The sequence below is a fragment of the Penaeus chinensis genome, chromosome 20, assembly GCF_019202785.1.
Source record: "Penaeus chinensis breed Huanghai No. 1 chromosome 20, ASM1920278v2, whole genome shotgun sequence".
Classification (NCBI taxonomy): Eukaryota; Metazoa; Arthropoda; class Malacostraca; order Decapoda; family Penaeidae; genus Penaeus; species Penaeus chinensis.
Window position 1 is genome coordinate 3,260,859 of NC_061838.1, and position 15,000 is coordinate 3,275,858.

At 37.8% G+C, this 15,000-nt stretch overlaps 2 protein-coding genes across 2 annotated transcripts in view; one reads left to right on the plus strand and one right to left on the minus strand.

Annotated features, from left to right (window-relative positions):
• The window catches only part of LOC125036012 (cellular retinoic acid-binding protein 1-like), a 21,307-nt gene extending 16,587 nt beyond the window's left edge, over positions 1 to 4,720 (plus strand). The window contains exons 3-5 of the mRNA XM_047628363.1: positions 2,550 to 2,719; positions 3,458 to 3,559; positions 3,773 to 4,720. Of these exons, the coding sequence (XP_047484319.1) occupies positions 2,550 to 2,719; positions 3,458 to 3,559; positions 3,773 to 3,829 (329 nt within the window). The 3' untranslated portion in view covers positions 3,830 to 4,720. The remainder of the gene's footprint in view (positions 1 to 2,549; positions 2,720 to 3,457; positions 3,560 to 3,772) is intronic.
• Positions 4,721 to 5,467: 747 nt separating this feature from the next.
• On the minus strand, positions 5,468 to 10,262 carry LOC125036011 (protein SEC13 homolog). Its single transcript, XM_047628361.1, has 5 exons — positions 10,100 to 10,262; positions 7,678 to 7,811; positions 7,236 to 7,490; positions 6,721 to 6,864; positions 5,468 to 6,363 (listed from the first exon to the last, which is right to left on the minus strand). The coding sequence occupies exons 1-5, from the start codon at positions 10,209 to 10,211 to the stop codon at positions 6,274 to 6,276; spliced, it is 735 nt and encodes a 244-aa protein (XP_047484317.1). The 5' UTR covers positions 10,212 to 10,262; the 3' UTR covers positions 5,468 to 6,273.
• Positions 10,263 to 15,000: the final 4,738 nt, after the last annotated feature.

Sequence of the window (15,000 nt, forward strand, 5' to 3'; positions counted from 1 at the left end):
TTGTGAAAACACTATAAAATACTTACATAAAGATGTTGCATATCATATTTAATGTAAATTGCATAGGCTACTCTAACGAATATAAATTACACTCTTTTCCACGTAAGACCAAATATTTATTCATAAAATAGGACGAGTGAGATATTTGAAAGTTTGGACAATTCGCGCCAGACTAAAGGCAGTGAGAATTCAGGCCGCCTATGTGCTTACTTTCCCGCGGTTTCTAAATATCAAATAACATACGCATATATGTGTATGTATATATATGTGTGTGTGTGTGTGTGTGTGTGTGTGTGTGTGTGTGTGTGTGTGTGTGTGTGTGTGTGTGTGTGTGTGTGTGTGTGTGTGTGTGTGTAGAGAGAGAGAGAGAGAGAGAGAGAGAGAGAGAGAGAGAGAGAGAGAGAGAGAGAGAGAGAGAGAGAGAGAGAGAGAGAGAGAGAGAGAGAGAGAGAGAGAGCAAGTACTCTGCATATGTTTCTACCAAAAAACAAAAGCCTTCTCCTTTCGGTGTTGCTCCCTGTCTGCATTTCGCGCACTCACAAAAGCCAAAGAAAGGATAACGCCACATCCCCCTCTGCATGCGCCATCCCCGGCCGATGCACTGCGAATCTCAATAGAAATCGCCAGAATAACATCATGCGTGGAAAACGGCGGCGCTTCTCTGCATGTGAAGGAAGAAGAGAGCTGGCCTTATGCGGATCCGGCGGGAGCGCATGTTAAGCGATCCAGCTTCAGATGCAGATTTAAGCGTTATTTAAGCGTTATTGTAATTGTACCACGGCTGTAATACATACATATTTCTTGATGATCTGCCTGAGCCTACTGAGAGATAGACATTCTGTACTTGGGGGGCTCCTGGGTGTAACAAGACGAATATTTAAAAAAAAGGAAAAGTTAATGGTTAATATGTTTTACAACGTGGTCATGGTAAAATCAATGTAACAACGAAGGAAGGAACAAGAAAAAAAACATGTATATTGTTTTTTCCCTTCGTTGTTTCGTTTTCAATTCGTTAAAGCTCGAATCTTTCACATGCTGGAATGAACAGGTACTTGGGTATTTCTAAGGACAATTACCTTCACTGATCAGGCCTCGGCGATGCAAAACCACGCTCGCAAATGCAATTAGTTGGCACAATGATGCAGGCGACGGCTCCCGCATACCTAATGCCCCGAACAGCTGTCAGGCGCGATCCAAACAAGGCACGAACTTGTCTCAACGGCATTCTCGAGCAGCATCACTCCGGCCGCCCTCTGACACGTGGAACCCGTGGTCGACACGTTCGCGGCTCGGCATGAATACTGCATGGCTTCGAGGGAGATCATCCTGCCAGATCACCCCCAGTTAAGCACAGCAATGTTAATGGCGTGGGTGTGCAGTGAGCCGTCCCTTAATGAATGGGAGGTCGTGGTATAACGCGGCTTCGGATCGGTATTCCGGGCCTCGAGGAACGCCGGTGATGGTCCCACGTCAATAAATGAGGAATTATCATGGCTGGAGAAGAAAATGTGTTCTGAATATTTAGTAGGTCTTATCTGAGTTCAGCGAGAAAGGTTTGGCATTTACGGGGGGTTTCGAGACTGACAATGCATAATTTTGTCTATAATGAAAATAGGCCTTGAATTGTGCATTGCAAAAATGAAAGCCCTTACTGCAATCATTTTACTAATAACAGTAATAAAATGCAAGATAAAAAAAGTGCAAACAATAAGAATCAAAGACCAATTCCAGATATCAACCGTTAAAGAGTTCGATTTTATATGTGTTTCAGTATCTTAAAGTTGTTTAAAACTCGGAGCTAATTTATATAATTAAGGTCAAGTAAAAAAATTTATGAGATAATTATTATTCTAAAAGAATGATAATCTTGATAACAATAATGATTATGTCGATAAAATAATGTTAATGATACTAAAAACAGCAATAATAGCAACAATATCAACAATAACAAAAATAAATAATAACAGCAGTAATTATTACCACAGAATAATAATGGCATCATCTTCAATACCAATGGAAACAAATATGTAATTTCCCTCGCCTTACCATCCCCCGCCCCTGTGGCAGATCGGAGATCAATTTCGTTTTATTATTATCATTAGTAGTAGTAGTAGTAGTTATTAGTAGTAGTTATTATGATCGACCACCTGCAATTGCTTTAATTTGTAGCCTCTTTCCCTCCCTTACCTGCCCAACTACTTTTACGTCCTCCCCTCACCTACCTATCCCAACTGTTTAGGCCCCCCCCCCCCCCCCCCCCCCCCCGCCCACTTCTCTACCCTTTCGTGGCCTTCCTTCCCTGTCTCGTCCGTTTGCTCAAATCTGCTTAGCCTGATCTGCCTGCCCAAACTTACTGACTTTTGACGTGTCTACATTATCCTGCCTGCCCTGACCTGTCTACCCTAACTTACCTACTTTACCTTAACGATTAATTTTCATTTCTTATTGTGGCTGTTTTCCTTTTCATCTTTGCGTACACGTTACTGTTTGTGTTTTTGTGTCTGCTTACCTTGCCTGTCCTGACCCGCGTGTCCTCGCCCCCCCTCCAGGAGTGCCTCTCATCCCCCGCAAGATGGTGGCGGCATCGAATCCCGTGGTGGAAGTGCGGCGCGACGGAGACACGTGGACCATCCGCATGAACACCCTCGTGCGCACCGTCGAGTACGTCTTCGAGCCCGGCCAGACCGTTGAGACCGAGACCATGGGCGGCATGGCACAGGTGGGTGGGACAGTGGGGTGAGAGGGAGAGGGAGGGGGTCATAGCACAGGTGGGTCTGGGGTGGGGGTGATAAAGAGTGCGAGTCATGGTACTGGTAGGTAGGGGTAGTTGGGAAAGGAGGAGAAGGAAGAATGACACCGATGTATATTTCAGTAAAAGTAACACTTTAGATGTCAATTTGTCGTCGCATATATAAAAAGGACAAAACTCTGGTTCCCTTAATGTAAGAGGGCAATCTTTCTGCCTTAGAATATATTATATTTGCTCAATCCTGTAGTGTATATCCGTGTAAATGAGAGGGAAGTCTAAACTCCAAGATGTTACAATTGAGATGATTAAAAAGGGTTTTGTTGCACTTCAAAAAACAATTATATATATATATATATATATATATATATATATTGTCTATACTATGAGAATTACGACAGCTGACAGAGGTTGCAAGGGTCAGTGAGTTTAATTGACTTACATACGATATACCGGAAATCTTGGACAACCTTATGTACATAGAGAAAAGAAAAGCAAAAGAAAATTAGTATTGACTTCTGTATTTGATCTTTGTGTATAGCTTTTGCAAGGACACATTCCCAGTGAACAATGCATGCCATTTTGCTTTCTTTTTTTAACTTGATTTTATATAAGTTTAAAAATGTTATTTGGCAAAAGAAGATTAAAGGCCCAAGAATTGAATTAATATAATTATCTATGCTAGTCAAGTAACCGTTTCTCCCCTTTCAGAATGTCTTCACAATTGAGGATGACAGGATTATGCAAACTCAGAAGTCAGACACTTACACAACAGAAGTGATCCGACAGTTCACAGAGGACAGTTTGATCATGGTATGTAAAAAAAAGGAAAAAATATTAAGAATAAAAAGATAAACAAATAAAAATAATGAATAAAACTAACTTCTAAAGCATTTATCACATCTATATGTCTTTGAACATATCTTAAATATTCAATGAGAGATTTTAAAAAATAACTATGAAATTGCTATTTTTTCTTTCATCTAATTCAGTGCACTGGATATCACTCATGTACTTTCTTTTCAGACAATTACTCATGTGGAATCAGGTACAATCTGCCATCGTTACTTCAGGAGACTTTAGAACATTTCCCTTCAGCTTCACATTTGCCCGGAAGGAAAGTGGCATCCTTATTTTTAATGAGAGAATCTCAGCCATGGTCCCGTAGCATTTTTTACAAGTCTGTTAGTATAGAACATTTATTATGCACATACCCCAATGTACATGGATAAAGTAAACAAGGATGGGAAGGAGAGGTGGTGGAGGAAGTGGAGAGGGAGGGCAGGAAGGAGGAAGAGGGAGAAGAAAGGGAAGAGGAAGAAGAGAAGCAGAAGGGAAGGGGGAAAGGAGGTAGGAAGAGGAGAGGGTGGCAGAGGAAGAGAAGAAAAAAGAGCAATAGGAGAGGGAGAGAGATAGAGGTCTTGTTTATACTGTTCATGGGTTACATAACACACCATGTCTTTCTTAGATGCAACGACTCAAGTACTGTGAACATTATGCATATAAAAAATGACAAGTAAGGAAATATTTCACTTATGCTAATCTACATGGACTATCACACTTGTTGCCCTTTATAACAATAACATAGTCTGTATTTTTCAATTCTTTACACTTTACTTGAATAATGACGAAACACAACAATTTAATATCACTGTAATCTGAGGAACTAAACTTTAATGTGAGATGAAAAGGAAAATAGCTATAATAAGAAATTAAATTAGATCGTAACGTTTCATACTCGTTAGGATTTCATTTACTTTCTTATTGTGGCTGCTTTCCCTTCCATTTTTGTGTACCCTTTACTGTGTATGTGTTTTAATGTAGGAGGTTTTAGTGATATTTGATGCTAAGACAATTTTGCAAGTACTGTTTGCATACATGCATAAATATAAATAAACATTGTTTGTTGCTCTGTTTCTCCCACATTTAAGAGTTGCATTTCATTACTGATTAATAAAAATCCTATATGAAGTTCTTGGTATTTTGGCACATTTACACCTCTACACTTTTTTTTTTTTTTTTTTTTTTAAATATGGATTTTTTAATTTCCTTCCAATGTATATCCATGAAGTCTTCTCAGGATTGTAGATCCCATTTTTTTCTGCATAGAAAGTACTGTATTTGCTGTTATATAGAAAAGGACATGGCATGGGCTCCTTTAAACAGGAGAGCCCTTTCACCTTGGAATGGCGTATTATTTTATATACCATATCAATCTGTATTGATAATAGATTATCAGTCGATGACTCTGTAAAAACACTTAGAAAGTCGCATTTCTCACAAAGAACAACATCCTCATTGAATTATGAAACTTAGTGTAAACATCAAAAACTTGAATTTGTTTTGCTCGGTTGTGTGGGGTTAGGATTTGGCATTTTGTTGATTTTCCAAACTTTATATAAATTTTTCTAATGTATGCTTTTGTGAGTATGTACTCCTACTTTACGTTTATGATAAAGATTATCATAAAGAAGGGCAATTATCCACTTTTTATGATAATCTTTATACAAGTTGAACTGATACGCATTCGGTTTAGTAAAAAATAAATATTAATAAAGAAATAATAAAGTCCACCTGTAATGAATTATACAATTATCACTAACAATTTAAGAGACTTGCCTGAAAAAATGGATATGCGTTCATAGCACGTCTCCCTTTTTTAGATTACCTCAAATCAACAGCAGTTTTTCAGTGTAAGGCATTCAAGATACATTTCATCAATCACATTTCAGTAAATACATTTTAATTTACTTTGTACAAAATTTCCAGGATACAACCTCAAATCAGGTATACAGTACAGATTAATTTACAATTATCAATTTTACACCGAACAACTTAATTGAAATGATAACACACTGATAACATATCGATCTCAAAGACATTACCAAATGAAAAAACTAAGTCTCATATTTTCTTTAATATCCATCTTGCTTTTATATTCAAAATCACATCAAAATTTTGCTTTCATAGACAGGAGTTGATAAAACATTTAGAATCCAAAACTTTTTATTTCCCTTATATATAACTATGGCGAGTTATAATAAAATATTATCACTAGAATTCTTTTCAGAAACCACTAAACAATGACTCTAATGACACTGTATTGAAGGTTGACTGTGATTTCTGTGACTTTCCGTTTGAGGAAGCATGCGAGAAAGGAATCTTGGAAATTTTCTTTCATTAGTACCTGACATGAATTTACACATTTTGTATTATAATAAGTGATAATGACAATCATAATAAAAAAAAAAGTTTATAAAACAAACAAATAATTTTAAGTATAAACGGACATGTAACAAAAGATTCCCAACCTAATCTAAATGCATAAACATAACACTGGTTTCTGGTCTTTAACCTATACCTTATATTATAAAAATAAAAATAATAATAACAGTTTAAGAGAGAAAAAAATAAAAGGCTTTGTAATATCTTGACCGGCCCATTAAGATGGCTCTCCCTAGCCAGCACCCAAAGCAAGGAGGGAGCGCATCTTATTTCAGTTCCTCTTGTTCTCGTTTCAACTTCTGTTAGAGTGTGCGTTCTGTTCCTGAGTGGCCCTTGGCTGAGTCGCTGAGGCATACCCACTGGCCCTCGAGCGTCTCCTTCCACAGGCTCACCTACCAGGGAGAAAAGGGTTCAAGTTAGAGAGAACAAAAGGTGGTAAAATAATTTCCTACTGAAGTGAAAGAAAGGCACTGAAAAAGATCAAGGAAAAAGAAGAAGAAAATGAAGGAAAGAAAGAAAGAATTAATTTAAAATTTTGTTTTACATCCAAATACTGCCTTGAAAAGGAATAAAGTTTTATTTATAAATAGATAAATACATAGCCAACGTAACTATACCAGGCCTAAAGAAAAAAAATATATATATATAAAAGAATTATAAATTATTATAAATAAATAAACAAATAGAACAACTATTCAGATTCCAAATTCTAGACCCTTGCAAGTTTGTCTCCTTGTCTGAAGCCTCACCTTGTTGTCCCCACCCGACACTGCCAAGATGTTGCCTGTGACAGACCAGCTCACATGCCAGATGACATCATCAAACGTGTTAAGCTCACGTGGCTGCCAAGTGCCTGTAACCCCATCATTCATCCAGATGATCACACGGCGATCCTGTGAGATAGGCAGTGAAAAAGAGTTCATATTTGCTTTGAGTGCATAGTTAGTTATGAAGATTACAAGAAAACAATAACAGCAACAACAACAGTAATAAATATTAATGATAATGAATAACAACAATAATACATACTAATGATAATGAATAACAACAATAATACATACTAATGATAATGAATAACAACAACAATAATAATAATAGTAATACTAATCAGTATTATGTATTTCAGATTTTATACAGCAAAATAACCACAAAAGACTTGTATAAAATCTTTGATTATGTACATTACAATCTCCTATGGAATATAAGTACTCCTCATAAACCAGTTTTCCCATTACTTAAGCATAAAACCCTGCTTCCACATTACCTGAGAACAGGAGGCAATTATGGAGCGTGGCAAGCCAATGGAGGGAGCCCAAGCCACATCACGCACCCAGTCTGAATGGCCCTCAAGCTTACTCTCTTCAGCCCATTCTCCTGTGCTGCTGTCAAAGCGCCAAATTTTGACATAGGTATCGCAGCCGCCTGTCACAATACGCTGCACTGCTGAGGCTGTTCTGTTGGAGCCATCAGCTGAGCCTGAAGCCACAGCTGGTGCCCAGCTTACTGCATTGCAACCAATCTAGGAACAAGGCAAAAATGAACATATATACAAATAATAGTAATAAAAAAAGATGCACAGATATATGATTTCTTATTAAAGTCATATGAGTTATTCCATTCCAACAACTAATAAGACTCTAAATTAACATATTTTAATCACAACTCACATTTCAAAAAAAAAAAAAACTACCAACTGGGGCACTTACAGAGTGTGCGTTGGTGATTTTCTTGTTCTCCCAAGTATGTGCAGATGTGTATGTTAAGATGGACACAGAGCCATCAGAGGACGCGCAGGCAAGGATCAGTCCATGCTCATGGGGAGCCCAGCACACACTGTTAACTGTTGTGGGACATGGAAGAAGAAATGTTGGCTCAAAAGCACTTAACAGGATGATGTGATTTAACCCAATGCTGCCAATAAAACATGTAATGTCCACTACAGTTTTGTCTTGTAAACTGTGTTTACACATAGATGGTTCCACAAGAGCTCAGCTACCTAGGAGTCAATTAGTAAATAAAAATACTCTTAATATTGATACTGTCATTATTATTATTGATATAATTATATTAATATCAACAATAATCCTAACTGGGGGGGAGGGGGGGTCAAGGAAAAAGATAATAAGGTGAGATAGGTAAAACTAGTTAATGACTCACTAGTGGCTATACACTTATGGAGCCATGTAGTTGTAAATACATTAAATAGCCTAATATCACAGTCGACACGACATGTACGTACATGCCATACATAACAGCAATGGGTCAAAAGAATAATCTAATACGAATATCACTCTCTTCAACACAAAATACAACAATTCCACACGATCAACAAAATCAATAGCAGGCTGTTTTCCTTGAAAAGACTCCCTATCATATATCTAGGTAGTCCATAACTCAGTGCAATAATAATAACAAAAAGTAACATTTTCTTATCTATATAATTTTTTTTTTTATATTTAATTTTCTGTAATACAACCTGTGCTGCCAGTCACAGCAGGCAGAACAGGATCTTGCGCATAGAAATACCTTTCTCCCTGGAGTCGGCACTCTTCCAGTCATGGCTCATGGATGTTACCTTCCCCACTCGTTTATCAATGGAAATAATGCAAGAGCCCCTTCCTAAATGCCCACCAAGTCTAATTACCCTCCAAGAGCTTTGTGCATTCATAGCAAGTCATTCCAAGCACCCAGGCCTTCAGGTGAAATTGTCATGATGTCAAGTTCCCCTAACCCTGACCCCCAGACAATTTCCTCCTTGATGTGATGGTCACACCATCCGGATCATAGGGGTTAATGAGCTTGCAAACTTAACAGTAGTAACAATCTGGAGCCTCTGATTTTTGTAATTTCTAGATCATTTAACAGAATTTCATATAATTTTCTAACTTTCACTTAACCCAATGGCGTCGGGTATAGAAAATTAAAAAAAACTCTACGCTCTGGCGAACCACGGCAACACGCCGACTTTGAGCGCTTGAATTCGGTACATCAAGCCGAATCACTGCCTAGGAGCTGCTTTGGCGTGCAGCCGCACGCCACATTTCGAGCATATTGTTATGACGCCTATAGGCGTGACCCGTCGGGAAGGGGTTAAGGTGCTTGAAGACAGAAACAATCTTTTCACAGTTACCCAGGTTTGTAAGTTCTGAATTTAAATATCTACAACTTGAAAAGAGGTTCAGTTCAGGTCAAATATCAATAGGTAGGAACAAGTTGTAATTGTCTATATTGTGACTTTATCAATCAATCTTTAAGATATTAAACATATTTAGATGATTCATAGTGACAGAGGGTGCACAAAACATTAAACATATTCTAACATTTTTCTTCAGCTTACCTCATTAAATGCAAAATTATTTTAGCAAGTGAATAAAAATGCTGTATCAAATGTTGCCTTAACCTCTACAAACTGGATGACGTGACTATGAAAAAATCTGGCTTGAGGGGCGGGTCACGCGAACAAGCTTTCACAGGAACATTAGGCTGTGGGCTGGGGAGACAGGATTGCCTCAACACATATGCACAAAGCTCTTGGAAGATGATTAGACTCTCCCTGGAGATGGCGCTCTTCCAGTCATGACTCACGGATGGTATATTCCACACTCATTTATCAATGGAAATAATGCAAAATCTCCTTCCTAAATACCAAATGCACTTGGAGCAAATAATCTGTCACCCTAGGCCTTCAGCAAGTTTGTATTACCCTGGCCCACAGCCAAATTTTCCCATGGTCACGCCATCCGGATCGTAGGAGTTAATCCATTGCCTCCAGAGATGGTAGGTATGTACCATGTCCTTTGCTAGTTCAGTTTATTTAATTGTGTTAACATCTAGTGCTTATAACACTAAGTAGTCATTCACTGGTCCTACCTATCTCACCTGTTTACCCTTCATGTTGTTAATAACATTATAATATCTATAATGTCTTAATATAGTAACTGATATCCCACTATCCCTAAAAATAATGACATCACTGATATCAACACTTGAAAAACTAATTAACTCCTTGGTGATTCTGCAGTTTGTAGAGCCATTTATGTGTAAATACACTTAACAAAACACTACTATTGTGAACTTTACATGATCCCAGCAGCATTATTTTACGCATACTTTTTTTTTTATTCTCACCTGAGGAGTCATGGTTGGCATACTCGTATATCTTTTTCCATTTGTGACCGTCCTCTCGCCAAACAATAACTTTTCTATCATAGCTGCAGGATGCTAGGATGTTACCATACATTGGGTGTGCCCAGGCAACTTGCCATACCTAAAAAGAAAGTAATATTCAGTGAATACATTTTTTATTTTAAAGGAAACACTTGCAGATATGAATATACAGAATATATACATATATATATACACACACATATATGCAGTCACCACAACTGAAGTTTAAAAAGCACATACAATAGGAGTCAGACAATGTCATGGAAATTCTGCTAAAGTCGGTTGATTTGTATTTTGGTGACCCCTGGCAACTCAGAGAGTGTATAAGTTACTCTCATAATCCAGATAACCTCAATGCTCTCTAAGAAGTGGAAAGATAAATGTATGAGCTCCCATTTTGCTCTTTGCCTCTTTTACATTCGTATCTGGTGCAAGGCTACAAACCCTTACCAATACAACCAGTAAGGCTCACAAGCCACTCCCAAATGTGTATATATACAGAGAGAGAGAGAGAGAGAGAGAGAGAGAGAGAGAGAGAGAGAGAGAGAGAGAGAGAGAGAGAGAGAGAGAGAGAGAGAGAGAGAGAGACAGAGAGTGAGAGAGAGAGAGAGAGAGAGTGAGAGAGAGAGAGAGAGAGAGAGAGAGAGAGAGAGAGAGAGAGAGAGAGAGAGAGAGAGAGAGAGAGAGAGAGAGAGAGAGAGAGAGAGAGAGAGAGTGAGAGTGAGAGAGAGAGAGTGAGAAAGAGAGAGAGAGAGAGAGAGTGAGTGAGTGAGAGAGAGAGAGAGAGAGAGAGAGAGAGAGAGAGAGAGAGAGAGAGAGAGAGAGAGAGAGAGAGAGTGAGAGAGAGAGAGAGAGAGAGAGAGAGAGAGAGAGTGGAGGGGAGGGGAGTGGGGTGAGGGAGAGAGAGTGAGAGAGAGTGAAGGAGAGGGGAGGGGAGTTTAGAGAGAAAAGAGAGAGAGAAGAGAGAGGGGAGAGTGGGGGGAGTGAGAGAGGGGAAAAGAGTGAGAGAGGGGAGGTGAGGGGGAGGAGTGAAGAGAGAGAGTGAAGGGGAGTGAGATGGGGTTTAGAGAGAGAGGTTAGTGAGTGAGGAAGGAGGATAGGAGAGAGGATAGGGTGGAGGAAGGAGTGAGGAGGGGAGTGAAGTGAGGAGGAGGAGTGGTGGTGAGTGAGTGAGTGGGGGGTGGAAATGAAGGGGAGGAAGGGAGGAGGGAAGTGAGGGAAGTGAGTGAGTGATGAAGTGGGGTGAGTGTAGTGAATTTATAGTGAGGGAGGAAGTGAGTGGTGAGTGATATTAGTGAGTGTATGGTTAGTGTAGTGAGTGAGTGTAGTGAGTGAAGTGTATGGTATGATAATGATATGATTTTTTGAAAGGGGGGGGGGGAGGGAAAAGGAATAGAGAAAAAATATTATGGTTATGGTTGAGGATAGGAATTTTGGGGGTTGTGGGAGTTTATAAGGGGTTTAATGGGATGTTGAGGAGGATAGGGGAAAGGGGGGATAGGAAATATTATGTGATTGAGGGAATATGGGGATATGGTGGGGGTTAAAGGAGAAGGGGAATAAAAGTGAGGGGAAGAAGAAGAGGAGAGAAAGGAGGGAAATTGGGGTTTTTTTTTATAATTATATATTTGGTGGTTTTAGGGGGAATTTTATGAAAATTATTGGGGATAGGAAGAAGAAAAAAAGAATGAAGAGGATATAAAAGTGAGGTTAAAAAAAAGAATAGAAAGAAAAAGGGAGAAGAAAAAAAATAAAAAAAAAAGGGGGAAAATTTGATTAAAAGAATTTTTGGGGTAGGAGTTTTGAAAAGAAAGAAAAGAAGATTTTAGAAAGTGGAAAGAAAATTAGAAAGGAAGGAAAATATGGTTTATTGGGGTTAAAGGGGGAAATTTAAGGGGTTTTGTATTTTTATATATTTAGGAAATTTTAATAAAATAAAATTTATTTTTGGGAAAATTAATTGGGGTTTTAAAAATAATTTAAAGGGAAAAATTAGGTTAAGTAAAATGAGTTTTTGTGGTTTTTAAGAGAAAAATAAATTTTAAAGTTAAATTTTGAGATAGGAATTTTTAAAATTTTAAAAATTAAATGAAGGAATGAATGAAAAAATTTTTAAGTTATAAAAATATGAGGGTTTCGTGAATCTATTTAAAACAAAATTTAAAATATCAACCCACACCCCCACTTTAAATTTTTTAAAAATAAATATAATCCTTTTTGTCAATTTTTTATGAACCAATAGTTTTGTTTTAAATTAAAACCCTGCGCCAAAGGAAAAAATTAACAAAAAAGGAGAAAATGCTGTGGGCCCATTTTTTTTATTTTCTTGGGGGAAATGCTCCCATAGATGGTCTGGCCCAAGTGCTTAGCCACAAAAGGGGTCAATTAGTAACCTTGTGCCCTACCTGATTTGAAATTGGGGGGGGGAAAAAACATATTTTTTTTTTTTTTTCTAGTGCTTTGAATATGATGGTGTTATTTTTTTTATAAAATTTTTAATTTTTTAATGTTTTTTAAATTAGTAACAGCAAAATAAGTTTAAAGTAAAATTTTTTATTAAAAACAAAAAAAAAGGGGTGAAGGGCCCAAAACAGGCAGTTTCCCGTAAAGGGGTCTTGGGGATTTTGGGACAAATGTGCCTTTTATGTGTAAAAAAAAATTTAAACAATTTCTCACAAAGGGCATAGCACGTGTCGGCAAGGGGTTTAAAATTTTTAAATTTTTTTAAAAATTTCCCCCCCCCTAAAAACAAAAAACCCGTATTGAAAACCCCCACTTGGGAGGCTGTTCCCGGGCTAGCTTTAAAAGTTTTTTTGGCCAGTTGGGCCCACAAGACCACATCTAGTCACATCCAAATCTGTTCAAATTGATCACTAAAGAGCATAAGTGACACACCTTGTACAGGCATCCACATAAATAGGGTTACTGTGCTGTATTGCACTAGCACTAAGGTATATTTCTACACATATTCCCTGGATCTATAATACCTCTAATCACTGTGCTGGTTCAAAGGATAAGGGAACAGTTTCACTTGCCATCAAAAATAGGTTTAGTAAGTTGGTATACAGATAAATATTTACATTTTCAAAATATATTTCACATATATTTTGACCATTAATATGGGACAAAAAGAAGTCAAGTCTTTAGACTTTTTAAAACACATATCGTGTTTGCCAAGATTTTGTTTTGCAACAGGATAACATATAGGTTTGGTGTCAAATTATTAAAAAAAAAAAAAAATAATTGTAAAATAACAAAATTAGAAATACATACAATGAAAACCACAAACACACACAACATTGTTTTTAACCAGCCCTGGAATCACTGCATGCATAAACTAATCTCTACATTCCCATTTTCTATGCAAGCTGGCCTCAGTATGGTTGGCTATCTATCACTTGCCTCCCTGAGCTGGCAAGTCCAGCGCAGGGTTCTATTTTTTTTTTTTTATTTACAGATCTTGAGGTCACATAAATATTTGCGTATGTGAATTAAGAGGGTTCATTAAACAGCTGCCAATAAACATCATTTGTTCTTATTGTATCTTTATTGCTTCCTTCTACTGTATCAATAATGAAAAAGGGCTACAAGAGTGAAGATGACCAACACTTTTAACCCCTTTCAGATGGGTCACGTCTATAGACGTGAAAACAAACCGCTCGAAATGTGGCGTGCAGCCGTATGCCACGGTGGCGCGCCAAAGCGCTCTGAGGCGGTTATTCGGCTTGATGTAACGAACTCCCGCGCTCAAAGTCTGCACGTTGCCATTGATCGCCAGAACGTAGATTTTTTTTTTTTTAGTTTTCTACACCCGTCACAAGGGGTTAACATCTTCTGTTGCTCTTTGTGAAGTTTTTGTCTTTTTAAAAATCATGACAAAATTCTTTAATGTCATTGTGTGTGCAAATGCCTCACTATGGTACTATCATCCAAAGTTTCATCAGAAAAGCGAACCTCTACACTTTTATCCACACTGACCCAAAGTTGTTAGGATCAGTACTATATATTTAGAATACTTTTGCATGACCAATCATAGCAAAAGTGGTATCTATGGATTCTCCTCACTGTCTACTACTCATACTTATAGAAATTACAATGTGGAAACCCCCACAATACCCAGAATCATGATTCCGATAGCATAGGTACTAACCTGTGATATGGTTGGCATGATATACTAGCTAGGGGGGACAGCTCTATGTATTAAATAATATGGCAATCTATTATGTCTATGTTATATATTATCATTATAGTAGCAAAGTTTCACCACTTGTATGAAAAAATCTCCACCACTTACATTTGGCAAGATGAAGTTTAGATTGTCTCCACATTTAACAGCAAACCAAAAGGATGGTGTATACGCCTTGCTTTCTAAATTACCAGTTTGGAAGCCTTCTTTCATGAATGGGCAAGCTATTTTCTAAAGTTACAACTTGTGCAGTTAAGTCTTCAGTTTGTCCAAAATTTTTGTGCAGTTCATTGTAATACGAATATTGTTTTGCATTATGTAATGTTTGTGATGGACGATACATTATTTATAAATCGTTCCTATGCTATCAAAATTGATTGTCATTGATGACATAACCTAGTATGGTTCATTTAAATTGATACATCTTTTAGTTAGCTCAGTTTGTAAAGTGATCCACGCGTGGACCTATCCACACTGTGGGGTAACCTGGCACTTCGACAACTTTGTGCGACCAACAAATGAGAGAGAAAGAAAGGTGCGGTGAAAACAGAAAAGCCAGCAATGCACCGCAAGCATCCCAAAGGTTTCCATGCTGGATTGGTAACATCAACCCATGGGGGGGTTGCCCCCCTGGTAGGAAAGGTTAGGTTTGGCTTTTTGGTTTGCAGGATACCCT